This window comes from Meriones unguiculatus, chromosome 7 (genome assembly GCF_030254825.1).
Source record: "Meriones unguiculatus strain TT.TT164.6M chromosome 7, Bangor_MerUng_6.1, whole genome shotgun sequence".
Classification (NCBI taxonomy): Eukaryota; Metazoa; Chordata; class Mammalia; order Rodentia; family Muridae; genus Meriones; species Meriones unguiculatus.
Window position 1 is genome coordinate 97,132,100 of NC_083355.1, and position 15,838 is coordinate 97,147,937.

Sequence of the window (15,838 nt, forward strand, 5' to 3'; positions counted from 1 at the left end):
ACAATTACCCAGGCAGCTTTGATTTGAAACAGAGAGAGTAAACTGCACAGGCCTTGGGCTTCTGCAACTTATATGCTGTGTGCCTTTAGTTACCACACAAATGCAAATAAGAACTGTGGCTCCAGCTTCTCCAGCCTTGGCAGGTCTTTGCCTTTTGTATTTTAGGAGGTCATAAATGTTGAACGAGGGCACATTTCAGGTCCAGGACTTATTGCCACCTCTACCTTTCCTGAACTCCCAAAATAGCTAAATGTTCTGTTTAAAGGGTTCCCCTGTTCTGCAAAAGATGCTCCCAGGGGGCTGCTATAACTCATTTCGACCTGGCCAAACAGGCATGAATAAACTTCTTTATTGTTGGTTTTATCTTCCCTGCAATGCTTGGGAATACCAAATGATCTCTTAAAGTTTATGCTTTATTAACTTCATGAGCCACCAGGAAAAAAAAAAAATTCTGTCAGTATCATCAAGATAATTGAACACCGGTACCTTCAGTGTCCGGATATGATTCTCTGCTTCACTCTTTTCTTTCTTGAAGTGCTTCATCAGCTCCTGGATATTCTGTTCATGCTTCATTTTCACACAATTCAACGAGGATGTGAGATCTTCCAGCTCCCTCTGGTGAACGTCTCGCTCTAACTTTAACTGTGTGATAATGGTAGCAGTTTCTTCTTCTTTGGATTTTGCCTGGGCTGTCAGCTCAGAAAGGTCCCTAAGCACAGCTTTCTTGGCTCGCTCTTCCTCAGCCAGTTGATTCGCAAGATCTGCTCGGATGGCGCTCAAGTCCTTGATAGACTTCTGCAGCTCCAGAAGTTTGGATTTGTCCTGGGACTGGCTCTCCTTTAGCTCGGTGATCTTTTTCTCCAGGTGATCTTTCTCAGCTTTTACCTGACTTTGAATCTTACTCTGTCTTTTCAACTCACTTTCCAATCTTTGGATGGTGTCGAGGGAATTCTTGACCTCCAGTTCGAGTTCAGCTTGGTGACACAGAATGTCACTGAGCTGCTTCTCCTTGCAGTTAAGCTCCTCCTCCTGCAAGGCACGCTTGCTTAAGAGCTCATTCAGTTCCTTCCTGAGATTATCAATCTGCTGTAATGCTACATAAAGCTGGTTTTTCAATTCATCCTTCTCTTTTAGCATCTAGTGGGTTAAGAATAAAAAGCAAAAACAGGAAAAAAAAGGTTACTACAAAATATCCCATGGGTCTTCCAGGGAATAAAATAAAATTTAATCCATAAGGAAAGAAAATTTTACTAAATCATATTTTGCATATTTTAATAAAAAATAATTGTAGGCTGGAAATTGTATAAACATATCGTCATTATATAGCTACATAAAATCACATATTGTAATGCCACACTCGGATGAACAAGTATTTCAGATACCTATTACCAAAATGTACTAATCTATAATGATCAATAATTACTTAAGTATAAGATAAATAAGGTAAAGAAATAAAAGGGGAAAACGCTTCTATTGTGACTTATTAATTACTGAAATATTAAAGTATTACCTAAAATAACAGTGATGTATACTCCAGTGAGACACTTAAAAAGAACAGGTAAGAGATAGTATGGGGAACCTAGACAACCTCTACGAGGCAATGATACATGATGTGAGTCAACTGTGGTAAACTAATCAAATAATGCTAGTATCTGACAAGACACACAGCAGCGGACAACCGAAGTCTTGAGATCCCACAAAGACAGGCATAAGCTCTTTAAGGGGAGCACAGGTTGGGAAGGTACTCAAGAGAAATACATCACCTACAGGGCAAGGGATTACACTGGGTGACAGAGGCCCCTAACCAACCATGAGTCTCTGAGTGTCACCACACACTCATTAGGAAGGACAACAGCAGCCAGTGGAGCCACAGTTGTTTCCAGCAACACGCAGGCACCATGAGGAATGTTTATGTTTGCTGCGGATACTCAATACATCCCTCCTCTCTGTGATTTTGTATTTTTAGTTCTTGTTTATTCCTTTTTTTACCTTACCTGAGAAAAACGCTGTATATGCTTATGACATGCAATGACATAATCATTAAGATTCCTTTCAGAATCTGAAAGGCCAATCTCAAACAATTACCGATGTTTTATGTAACTACATAAAATCATATGTATATACATATGTATGAATAAAGAGATTAAAACTGTCAAGGGGGACGAAAGAGACCGAAAAAGAAAAAGAAAAAAAAAAAAAGAAAAAGAAAAAGAAAAGCAGGGAGAGGTAAGAAATAGAGGGTAGAAGACCGTGGAGAAAATGTGTTCAACATACCTACTTACATACATATATACATACATACATACATACACACCACATATGAAATAAAATGAAATGAAATAAAGAAGGAAAAAAGAAAGGGAGTGACTAAGGAGCTGACCTTTGACCTCAGAACACTGAATTTGTTTATCAATAACCATAATAGGTCAATGTAGTTAATTAATCACTTATCTTCAAAATAATAATAATAGTTCATGTTATGACTCACTACAATGGCTTTCTCTAGATTCTAGACCCATATTCTTGGGCTTCCCGGCCTCTAGAACTGTGAGCCAAATAAAATTCTGTTTGCTCAGCCTGTGCCCTTTAATTACTGTAAATTACAGCTTTATATAAGCTATAATAACAGCTACAGGCTCTAGAAATTAAAGAGAAACACTTTTTAAGAGAATCATTGTATTTATCCCACTAAAGAAGATGAAACTACTCTGTAGGACTAGTGTCGCAAGAATCTAAGAAGAGACAGCTTAACTACATGACACAGGCTTGGAAAAGATACTGCAGTCATCCTAGCCATGAGTTACGAGGCTTTCAGCTAGAGATGATGGTGGCGTCTCATTACATAGCTCTATCTGGTAGAACGTTCTGCTTCTGAAATTGGTTTAAACAGCAAGAATCTTTCTTTTTCTTGCAATGCAACAGATCCAGAAATACAATGATTCAATAACAGTCCTTTGAGTCCTAGGCTCTTCTACTTTACAATTCTTTAGGGTTCACCTTCTACCCAGAGTTGCAAGATCATCTCAACTCACATGTAAAACAACAGCTTGAGTTGGAGAATTGTAGGATGCTAGTCAGGTCTGGAATTTCTTTTGCATTATAGATACTGAAAACCAACTCATATTCATATATTTGGTTGAGGGCTGGGTGTAAGGGGTGTGGGGAGTCCAGGACAGCCAAGGCTAAACAGAGAAACCCTGTTTAGAAAACCTAGATAGATAGATAGATAGATAGATAGATAGATAGATAGATAGATAGATAGAACGGCTGAGTGTGGTAAGAATTGAAAGATCCCAGACTAAGATTTTGAAACTTAAATGTGTGAAGAAAGAGCAATTACAGACAAAGAATCTGAACTGTATGAATCAGCAGCTCTAGTGGAGTGACCTGAAGCCCAACGGTACAGTAGAACAACGATATCCTGACCAACTCTGAATGATGTGACAAGAATTACATTTAAGAAATAGGAGAAAGGAGAGACGGATGCCAAACCCCTTGAGAGATTTGAAAACAAACATAATGGGGAAAACAAAACAAAAACTCTCTGGTCTCTTGGATGACAATTCTGCTAGACTCAGGTCCCAGCACATTCCACAGACAGGACAAGAGGTAGGTCAAAGGTTTTCATGGCTAGATTAGTGTCCCAATCCCTCCACTTGTGGCCTTGCCTGGTTACAGAAGATGCTTGGTTCAGGCTGTGCCCCCTTCCTAGGATTCTTTGCTAGGGTAACTCTCAGAGATTCCATAGAGTTTCCATTGTACTTTGTCCCCAAAATACCCCCCAATTCCAGTCATTTCTCCTATATTTTCTTTCTCCCAGAGACTTCATCCAGCAAGTGATGGGAGCAGATAGAGAGTCCCACAGCCAAACACTAGGCAGAGTTGAAGAACTTCTGTGGAGGAGAGATAGGAAGGATCAAAGGAACCAGAGGGGTCAGGAATATACCAAGAGAACACAGCCCACAGAATCAACTGACCAGGACTCATGAGAACTTGCAGAGATCAGGAAGCTTGCAGGGATCTGACCTAGATCCTCTGCGTATATGTTATCCCTGAGTAGCTCGGTGTTCTTGTGGGAATACTATCAGTGGAAGCAGGGGCTGTCCTTCACTCTCTTGCCTGCCTTTCAAGAGTGACAACCTTTTCTTCCCACTGGGCTTCCCTGTTCAGCCTTGATGTGATGGTATATGCATGTTCTACTGTAGCTTGCTATGCTGAGTTTGGTTGATATCCCTGGGCGGACTGTTCTTTTCTGAAGGGAGATGACAGCAGCAGGAGGAGACCTGAGAGAGAAAGGTCAGGGGAAAGGTTAGGGGGAAGGGAGGGGAGGAAGGCAAATTTGCAGTTGGGATGTGATATATGAGAGACAAATATAAATTAAAAAAAGAATAATAACAAAAAAAAAAGCTATGAGAAAAAAAAAAGAATGGCATTAAAACCTTGGAAAGAGTAGAAAAAAGGACAGCTCCTCAAAGGCCTCATGCCAATATCCATATCACCATTTTAATCTTACTAAGAGGTACATGAGGGAGGTTGTAATGTTATTTGCCTTTTGAAAAAAAAATGCATAAAATGCCAATACTTTCTGAGCTACATCTCATAGGCTTCAGCACATACTCAAGAAGTGGAACACATCAGCAATGAGCCTTCTTTCCTTAAACTATTAAAATAGTTCAGACCTTACTGGGCAGGATATTACTTCCCTCAGCAGGGGAGAAATTCATAGATGGAAAAGATGGCAAATGAAGACCCTTAAAGTCAAACACAATCAAGCAAAAAGCTCAATACACAAGCCTGCTGATAATTCTGTCAACTCATCAAAAGAAAGAGAAGAAAATGCAAGGAACACTAGCTGCCCTAACAACAGCATAGGAAAGCGTGAGGAAAATTAGAAACATCGCTCAAATACCGTGATCAACTCAAGATTTCTAATTCTTCCTCTTTACTTTTCAAAGCACTCCTGAAAACCAGTGATTTCCAACATACTTAAAAACAAAATAAGGAGCTAAACTATTCTAAAGGACAGCCAGCTCACTGGAGCTATGGAGACACCACGGTCTCCCTGGGTGTTGACCTGCATACTCTTCCGGTGCAGAATGGTTCCTGGTAGAAATACCCATGTCCTCTCCTTGAAGGAAAGAAAAAGACTTGACATTTCTTGATTTTTTATGCTATTTTTCTGTGATTATATATGCTTTTTGCTTAAAGTTACATGTCCCTTAGTAAGTAAAATAGATTTGTGCCATGTGATCACAATTCCATAAATGTACATGAGAAGAATAGAAGAAATAAAGTGTATTTAAAGAGAAGCATTTAATCTTTTAATAAACCTTTAAGTGGCAAATCTTAGAGCAGATTATAAATTAGGCTACAGAGAGAAACAGACTAGGCATAGAATCATTTTACAAATAGAAAAACTGTACCATTAGACCACACAAAATGGATCAACAAAGCTCCCAAGCTATGTTTAAATAATTAATTCATTCTTTAAACTACAAGATGTTATATTTGTAAGTATCATTTTTACTTTAAAATACACTTGCAAATATACCCAAGAGTCATTTTATAAAACTAATTAGCTCAAAACAAAAAAGGGGACTATATTATGCCTTAAGGCAGTTTGTGATTTTTATTAAAAATTAAATATTAAGTAAATAGTCCTTATATTCAACAAGCTGTTCTCTCTCTCTCTCTCTCTCTCTCTCTGTGTGTGTGTGTGTGTGTGTGTGTGTGTATGTGTGTTATATAACCTAGGGCATTGAATATGTAAAGTAAGCACCTTACTGCTGACCTATGACCCCAACCCAACATCAGGATGCCTCCTCTGTTACTCTCCATCATTTTTTTTAAGCCCGGGTCTCTCAATGAACCTAAAGCTTGGTGTTTTGGCTAACCCAACTGTCCAAGAAGCTCCTCAGATGCCTCTGGTCTCTGATTCCCAGTCCTGAGATCACAGATATGTACCACTGTACCTGGCTTTCACTCGAATACCTGTGACCTAGTCTAAGGTCCTCATACTTGTTTGTACAGCAGGTATGAGCCATCATCCAACCTGCTAGATATTTTTAATTTTTTCCAAAATTATTCGCCACCTATCTATACATCACAGATTTACTGTACACTTGGAGCCTCAGCATAACATTTCTAATCCTTCCTCCTTGATTAACCATTGCTCAAACTGCGCCATGTAGCATTAATTTTTAAGGTTTTTAAAGGAGAAATTACAATGCCTGCTGTGATAATTATAATCCTACCCTAACTATAGCAATCACTTTAGAGCTACTTCTCTGCTTATCATCAGTAATGCTAAATCATAAAAAAATAATTTTATCAGGGATATTCTGGGACATGATTGTTTAATAATTTTTAGTATTCTGAAAACTCAATCTAATAAGTGTTCAGCACCGTAAATTTTGATACTGCCTGGTGGCACAGACCCTTCTAAATTTCCTCTAATGAAGTAAGATTCCCCAGATAGCTCACAGTCAATCAATAGCAACTCCTTGCTCTCTAGCTGCCTTCCCTTACAGGCTTTTTCAGGAAACCAGTTGCCAGGCCAGGCAGACAACAGTATAATCAAGGTAGAGGAATTTGCTCTGATCAAATCAATTTAGAGTCAAGTCCAAAGCTTTAGGACTGCTTTACCTCCTGGCAAGCAGCCACTCACTGTGTGTCAGATGAGTTCAGACGAAAGGAGCTCCACAGTGAACACAAGCTTCCTTGATCTTAAGTAGGAAAAATGCATACTGAAAGGATAATGCCTCATGCTTGTGACATCTGACCCTAAATAAGCATCTACCATTATAAATAATGACATATAAGTGAGGACAATTGATCCAATAAATGTAAATTGTCCTGCACTTTCATTTTTTCATGTTATTGTTACTATTTCCTAAGACAGTCCACTTAACCAAATGATTATTCTGAACCGTTTTGAGTTCTCGACAAACAACAAAGTACATATGATAAACCAAGAGCAAACATGGACAAAAATCAATCATGATGTTGCTTTTTATTCTTATTAACATCTGTGTTTAATTCAACCTAAAGACATAGGCGAAAATCAACAGAGGAACATCAAACCTATTTAAAGTAACTCACTATGCCAAGAAACATAGAACACTTAGAATCTTTCTGCTGCCGTCAGGAGAGCATAAGATAAGGAGCCTTGTGACCTGATAGCACTGCTCTGCCAATGAGACCGTCAGTGTCACTCATTTAGATCAGCCTATTAAAACACCTTCCAGAATAACTCATTAGTCACCACTACATTTTTAACATGTTTCTTTCTTCCCTACGCTTAAATCAAAATACTCAGCTAAATGAGATTTTAAAGCAATGTGGTTGGGGAACGCCACATGATGTTAATAGAGATTAAGTGACTTTTTTCCTCTGAAAAGTTAGAAGAATATTTAATTTAGGGAGCTCCTAAGTGAAACTGAGACAGAAGGTAGAAGATCCCTCAACTCTAAAAAGTCGCCAAATATTAAAATATTTCAGAATATTTGGAAAATCCAGACTCTATATAATGTTTCCCCTCAACTAAACAATACTTAATGGCTCTTTGTTCCTGGACAGATTGATATGTCTAGATATGTACAGACACAGCATGGTCCTCAAACATTTATTCAACGGATAGATAAACAAAGGGTTAAGAACCTAGCTCTTCTACCTGACTGTTCTTATCCGTCAGCTGGTCAAGGGTTTCAGCTTGTTTCTCCAATGCCCGTTCCAGCTTCTTATGCTTCAGCTTCCACTGGCGGATGGAGTCCTGAGCCTTTGTCTTCAGGTCTTCTTTCCTCTTCTCTGACTCTTCTCGCAGGGCTTCTGACCTCTGAAACTCACTGAGGTAGTGCTCCGCCTGCTTGGTGGCATCCTCCGCATGCTGGGTCAGCTCTGAGATCTGCATGTCAGCACACTTCCGATTGGCCTCACAGGTGTCAAAGTGAGTCTGGATCTCCTTAAGTTTATCCAGCATCTGCAGCTGTTGTTTTTCCTTGCACTCCAATTCATATGTCAGATTCTAGGAATTAACCACAGGGAACATTAAGATTACGTTCTTGTCAAGGTTGGGTGTGTACCGTGCAAACCCAGACCCTCTACTGTCACTGAGACCAAAGTCATCGCCATCGCCAGGCACGGTGGCATACACCAGTAACACCTGTAATCCCAGCACTCTGGAAAGCAGAGACAGGGGGATATCTATGAGTTCGAGGCCAGCGTGGTCTACAAAGTGAGTCCAGGACAACCAAGGCTACACAGAGAAACCCTGTCTCAGAAAAAAAAAAGAAAAGGTCATGATCATCTAATTTCATCCACAATCAATCTAGAATGAATGGTTCATTCTGCGTAGTTAATAGTCAAATTAGTGGGCACAAACTATTACCTTTCTTTTACACTGTATCTTTCTAATTGTCACAAAAATAGAAAGCAGTGCTGAGAAAAATCACGTGTTATTTCAGTAAAAACCTGGTGTTTTGTTCAACTGAAGCAATGTCAGTGATTTAAAATGTGTTAGGTTATTAGAAAACTCATAGAAGCAATTTTGTGGCATTTCACTTTCTGGCAGCACATGAAACTTTATTACAATAAAAAAATAAATCAGTAACAATAACATGAGCATTGATGATGGAAAAACCACTGTAGATAACACTATGCTTCAAAGTTCCTTTCGAGATTCCCTGTGAAGTGGCCACAGTTATTTCCAGCCACACCAATGTAATGTAAGTCTGAACACTGCTCTTAAGCTGACATGGACCACTGAAGTAAAGACTTTTAAACAAAGGTATTTATTCAGGACATTTCTTTAGTCAAGGCAAGCATCTTAAAAATCTAGCTTTCTTCAAATGGGAAGATGTTGAAGGTGGTTTTCTGTTTTAAATTTGGAAGTTTATACTAAATCATGATGGATAATACTTATTTAATATGAAAATAATTAAATATTTGATTAAATAATTAAATATAAGGATGAATTAAATTAATTATTAAAATAAATTATTAAATATGAGAATTACATATTGAACTAAAAAATGAAAGGATGTTGGTTTTATACAAGTAAAACAATGTTACTTCACTCATAAAACCTGCTTAGGAAGTCACAAGTATAGAAATAAGTATTTACAGTGTTTCACACAAGCTATGCCTCCTGAAAGTCACATTCCTATACCTAGAAATGACTAAAGTAACTAAAATGTCATTGGTCCAAATAATAATGAATCCAACAGGCTGAAAAGATGCTGTGATTCAGAGCAATAAACACCATCTATTCACAATAGGCAGGCTAGGGGCCCTTATAGAGTTCTGCCCTCAACAGTAGCATTTTCTGGCCTCAATTTCATTAGCCATGATCAATGGCTTAAAGCTAAGTATCAGTCCCCCACAGTTCAATGATAACCAAGCTATGGTTCATAGAACCATATAGGTTAGGTATAAAGGAAGGGAATGGGGCCAGGGGGGACAGATCTCCTTAGAAAAAGGAGGAAAGAATAATTATAGATGGAAATGGGGGAAGGCTGGAACAGGGGGATAAAGTGGAGAAGGGGAGGGGCGAGAGAGACAAAGGAGGGACTGCAGGGAGAGACAGCTAAAATGAAGGGCCATTTGAGGAAACAAAAGAGAGAAGTCACTTCCTAAAACATATTCATATAAAATGGTGATCTAAATGAAATCATCAAATAGAAGCCTGTTTATTTTCTAATGAGAGACAGAAAGGGGGGGGGTAACCAGATGGGCCAGGAGTTGGGGAGGAACTGGGAGGAGCAGAGAGAAGGGAAACCATAATCAAGATATATTATGTGAGGAAAAAAAAAAAACTTTTCAATATTAAAAAAAGAAAAGTCAGTTTGACATTATGACAAAAGTTATCTTCTTAAACAAACAATGCCTTGAAAAAAGGGTTCATTTTCAAAGCAGCAGGTTTGCATTTGATCAGTTCGCCATGTTCAAGGAAGCCTGGAAGCCTGGACTTAATTCTTCTTCTAACCAAATCCAACAACTGAGAACTGTGTTTGCATGGAAAATTCTAAGCTGAGATGGAAAACCCTAGTGACTGTGCTTTACCATTTGTCCTTATGCTAAACGCTTTAGCAATATTTTAGAAATCAACCTTCTTAATGAACAACAACCGCATGATTTCACACTTGACAACAACAAAAAGTGTGAACTTTGTTGCTTCCTTCTTACCGGTTTTGACAACAAATAACACAAAAGGAGAATGGTTACAATTACTCTGTGTAGGCACCTACCGTCTGGACACAGTGTAATTACCAAAAAATAAAATAAAAAACAAACCTGACAATTTAGTTGGAAAGGCTTCACAAGCAACTCCCAAGTTATGCTCAACAGCAGTGAAAGCTAACAATTGTGCAGAGCTGTCTAAAGGTCTTGATTCTACAGTGGGACTAGAGACACTTAGGAAGTGACATAAGCTGGGACCTTAGTGACAAGGTGCTGGCAGTAATACACAACTTGTAAGTGCTACCTGAAATTTCCTGAGCATTTATGTTATTCTAGACATTCGCATTACTTCCTTCATTCCCACCTCTACAGTAAGGCTTCACTGTTGTTTCATTTTGCTGACAGCCGCCCAAGATTGCTACACTTGTCTAAGATCACACATTCTGTATATGAATGAACAGGGACTGGACATAGTCTATTGCCAGAACTCCTGTTTGCCAATCTTTGCTAAACAACTGATCCTCGAAGAACCCTAAATCCAGCATGTCTTTAGTTATCGATCCCATAGTTCCATCTTCATGGAGAATTGTCGTCTTTAAAGCAAGAACCTTCTCCTACTCTCCTAGGCCCAGAGTAGAAGCTAAATACCAATCTACCCAGTTTCTTGACACCATCCCTCTTGCTATACCTAATCATTGTCAAGGATAGGACCTCTCCCTTAACATCCGTTCTTTGAGCTTTCAAACCTGGGTCCCTAACCTCCATATTTTTTCATTTTAGTCACTGTCTTGCTGACCTCTCAAACTCTTTCTGAACTGGTCATCAACAAAACTATGGGTGAAATAGGTAGTTTCCTAATCCTTACTATGAGCTTTGAATCTCTTAGGGGGGAAAAAGAAATCACATACAATATTAGTCAATTCAATCACAAATCAAGAGCCACCTACCAGCCTTCAGAAATTTTTCCACACCTCTATCCAATTTATGCAACAGTCATTCCAAACTATCTCATTTACTACTCTACCATCCTCTATAAGACTCTATCATCAGTACACAAATAAGCTAGAAATGCTATTTCCTGGAGGCAACTTCTAACCTGAAGAACTCTGTATAATTAGAAGGAATAAAATTATCTCAGCCCCTGCAGTATATCACTTCATGGTATTTATTCCCTGTTTAAATGATGTCAAAGGAGAAAGTCAAAAAACACAGAAACCCCCTTTTAATTAAGAATTCCTTTCCACACATTATCAAAATATTAATAGATCTTCCAACAAAATCTGAACCCTTTATACAACTCAACTCCATTTCTATTCTCACTCTTCAAAGAAGAGAAAATGGTGATGTATACTTATGTTAAAGACCTCAGGTTTGGTGAGATCTAGAAGGATATAGGGGACTCAGCACATTATAGTCAGAATTATGATAAAATTTAGTGAAATGAAAGGATACCAAGAAAAACCAGTAAAGAAAAGGAGAATGGAGTCTAAAGCCCACAGAAAATAGGAGCAAGTATCCAGTTCTCTCCCATTGGAGTTAAATGTGAAATGCATAAGCCGTCTAGCAGAGAATCCACTTGTAAAATGTTGTCAATTAGGGAAACTCATGTTTAACGATGGGATTTAACTTTGGGATGGTCACATAAGTACCATCTGCCTAACACATAACAAAATTCAAACTCCAAGACAAAAAAAAAAATTTCAACATAAACAACATTTACACAGTCTAAGCAAAGTAAACAGTAGCAAGATTTAACTTCAAATTCAGATTTGACTTTAAATCCCAACTCTAGGACTCTGAAGCCTAAACCAATAGAATTCATTCAGTTTACAAAATGTGCCAAAAAACACCAAACTCTCCTTGGAATCACAACCTACACAAGATCTCAAAAGTACCTGAAGAGTAAGTGGCACATTTAAGTACTTGAGAACAAACATGTTTTTATATTTGACCAGAGGCCATATTATGATCAGAAAGTTAGTGTACAACGTCTACATTTAGAAGGGAGGAGTTGAAGCAGACTGATCAATACAAGATGAAATATGTATATGACATATCAAGGACTGGCCACAAGTCCTAATGAGTCAACTACTATATCACTATCAATTACCTGAATATAGTCTAATGAACTTCAACATATATATGAATGGCCAGAAACAGAAAGGAATCATGAGAAATTGGAATTATATAAACATTAATGCACAGTTATTTCTAAAAAATTATGGAAACTAAGGGGGGGAAAGAATCATAGGATAAGCCTTGACATGAATTTAAATAAAAGCCAGGACCTGAGTCATTGTACACTGATAAAGAACTTGCCTAGCATCTGCAAAGCCTAGGGATCAAGTCCTAGTATTGGGGAGGAATAAAAAACAGAAAACTTCCTACCATGTTGGGCATTCTGGCTCAAGCATGGAATCCCAATACTTGGGAAGTAGAGATGGGAGGATTAACAAAAATTCAATGTTAGCCTGTGGTACACAGAGAGTTCCAGGTCAACTAAGACACACAGCAAGACCCTGTCTCCAAAAAGAAACACTACATAAACGGATAAATAAACAGGTACATGTACACCAGAGGTAAGCACTTTCTGCTCACGAGGCTCAAGACTGAAGACAACGTGCTAGGCACTGAGGAAAAGTACTACACGAGAAGTGCTGACTGGGCAAATGCAATTGACTGGGGGTGGGAGACACACTGACGCTAGTGGAGACATGATTTTAGTCAGTAGATTCAACAGAAACTCATCTATTCAGTTAAGGCTTCAAGGGGGAAGAAAGACAGAAGAACAGCAGGAAATGTGAAGTGTAAAGAGGAGAAGATCTGGCTGAAGGAGTGGAAATGAGCAACCGTGACCAAAAGAGTCCACACCATGCTCTCCTGGTAGCTGATGATGAAGAGTGACAGTTCTAAAAGGCTAAAAACAGACAGAAACGCAGGTCAGAAATCGAGCTAAGGGGAAGCCAAAATCCACTTGGAACGTTCAAAGGTTGCCCGGCAAGGGAATAACATGATCAGACATCTAACTGAGGAAGATTAATCACTAAAGTACATTATGCTAATACTCACATATTAAAATATTATAGCAACATCTAAAGTAATTGAACATTATCTATTTAAAGCAGGAATGGACTTTTAGAACCAATTCTTTTTCCAACTCAACTCAATTGCAGGAAAGTCAACAAAGCTGCTTTATAACAGGTAAGAACAACCTATAGCATTCAAGAGCATTGAAAAGGAAAAAAAGGGAAACCCGTCAGTTTTCCCAAGGGAAATCCTCTGCATCTTCCAGTTCAACACAATAAACATTTAGTGTGCCGAGGAACACACAAACTGCTAGAATAAAAAAGACAGACAGCATGATTCTCTGTTCTGATGTCCCAGAGAAGCACATAGTCTTGTAGCTGAATTCACTTTTCAGGCATGTATATATATGAGCAACTCTTCCCTGTTCCAAATCTCCTTTCCTTCATATTCACACTACCAAGTACATACTGATGTCCCATCCCTCAGTGCCTTCACTTCATCATACAGTGTTTCCCAATTAGCAATTCCTTGCATAAGATGCCTGAGCTACTGTAGGTACTGATTATCTGAGCAAAAGGAGATGAGTCACACTACTAATGAAAGTGGTTAAGAGGAGAGGCAAGGATGGGGAAATGGGGACAGAAACTCAGCCTGGAGAATTCGATTCTCAGCATCCCTAAGGCAACAGTGACCTAGTCTCCTGACCTCTCCTTTCCTTCAGGATTTTTCTTGATCACTTCACTATGAACCTTGGTACTGGTAGAGGAAAAGGCTTCAAAGGCCAACAGGAAGAAGGATAATATTAACAAGTAAATGTGACCAAAGGGACAAGTCTCCCAAATACTCACAAATAAGGGCTGGTGTAAGGAAGGATTCAGACTAACATGACTTCACAATTCAAATAATCCCAAACTAGGTGTAACCAAATGAAAATATAATCATTTGTAAACTTTGTGTTTTCAAAATTAGTCTTCACTAATTTCCCTTCAGAAAAGGCCACTTGTTAAATTTGTTCCATTTTTCCAGTTTTATAACATCTGAAAAAGCTGAGGAAGGAAGCCCTTTTAAATCCCAGTGAGAAAGTAACTATCAGTTGCAATATCTCTAGTAGCTGCCCTGTCAGACACACGTACACACACAAACACACATACACACACACAACTCACACACACATATATACACACGCACATATACACACATATGTATATATATCACATATATAATAGCTATGACTTTATGTGTATTTGGTGTTAAATGTCCTACAACAAAAAAATGAACTCTATAAAACTATAAAAATGTTTACATTATAGTCATGTAATGGACCGCAAAGAATAACCGCCCGGTGCAGCGGCGCACACCCAGAGAACAGAGGCAGGAGGAGCTCTGTGAGTTTGAAACCAGCCTGGTCTACAAAGTGAGTCCAGGACAGCCAAGGTTGAGAAACCCTATCTCAAAAAGCCAAAAGGCAAAGAAAAAAAAAAAAAACAACAACAAGTTTTACATAACTTTCATCCTAATCCTAACCCATTATAGAGAGTAAAAGTTATTTTTAATAAGTTTATTTTATTAAGTTATATTTTTATTAAGTTTATTTTTAAAATAACTGGTTACAAAGCTTTGGTAAGAACACAAGTGTCACTGAAAATATTTTCCATAAAAACTCATCAACAAAAAGAGAATCATCAGTACCACAGTGGAGTTTCTAGAAACATACCACAGTGAAAAGTAGCATGCATGGAAACATACCAGAACAACACATCAACACAAAATGGCGCCTCAAGCACTGCCATGCAAATTTTTGTCTTCACAAACAGAAACAGTAGCCCTAAAATGAACAATGGTCAATAAGCCCCTGGAACTAAGATTTTACATAAACAAACTACCATTTGAAAGAAATTCAACAAATTATCCTTAATGATGGCCCTCTGAACAGACTCACCTGCATAATCCTGAGCTACTTTGGTTTGTTTGTGTTTTGGGTTTGGTTTTTTTGGTTTTTGTTTTTGTTTGTGTTTTTGGTTTTTGTTTTTTTTTTTTTTTGGTATACAAATCAGATCTACAAAAGAGATATAGAGAGATCTGGAAAGCAGACATATGACAAAGGTTATATTCTTGCTCCCTCTTTGCTACTGATGGCAGTGAAGGAGACACCAGGCTGTCTAAGGTGAATGCCCACTCCCTGCCTCTGAGGCAAGGCAGCATCAGCTTTGAGTGCTTCTCGGAAGCCCAGACAGGACCTGTTCTGCTAATTATGTTAACAACACCTAGGGTTACAAAAGTATCTAGAAAAGTTTTTCCCACACTAAACATAGGTGTGGGTATTGTAAAGTCTAACCATCACTGAACAGACAAAATAACCAATAATTCTGCAGGATCTCATCAGAAATTCTCAGATTCTCAATTAGATCAAGACCCACTCACCACTGTTGGAAAATAACCTGAAACGCTATCACATGTCCTGATGAACTCATTTCAGGATAAATTTCGGCATTTTTATGAACTGGTACTGAAAGAACAACTCATCAATTGTCTAGTCAGGAGAACCAAGACAAGTCTCTTTGAACAAAAGAACTCAGATCAATCAAAGCAAGTCTGCGGCACTGAAACGTATCTACAGGAAGCCAAATTAAGCCAT

At 38.4% G+C, this 15,838-nt stretch overlaps 1 protein-coding gene across 3 annotated transcripts in view; it reads right to left on the minus strand.

Moving 5' to 3' along the window:
• The window catches only part of Cep128 (centrosomal protein 128), a 351,418-nt gene that overhangs the window by 230,769 nt on the left and 104,811 nt on the right, over positions 1 to 15,838 (minus strand). For all 3 annotated transcript variants that reach the window (XM_060387987.1, XM_060387986.1, XM_060387988.1), the window contains exons 15-16: positions 7,673 to 8,023; positions 487 to 1,137 (exon numbers count right to left, since the gene is read on the minus strand). In XM_060387987.1, the coding sequence (XP_060243970.1) occupies positions 487 to 1,137; positions 7,673 to 8,023 (1,002 nt within the window). The remainder of the gene's footprint in view (positions 1 to 486; positions 1,138 to 7,672; positions 8,024 to 15,838) is intronic.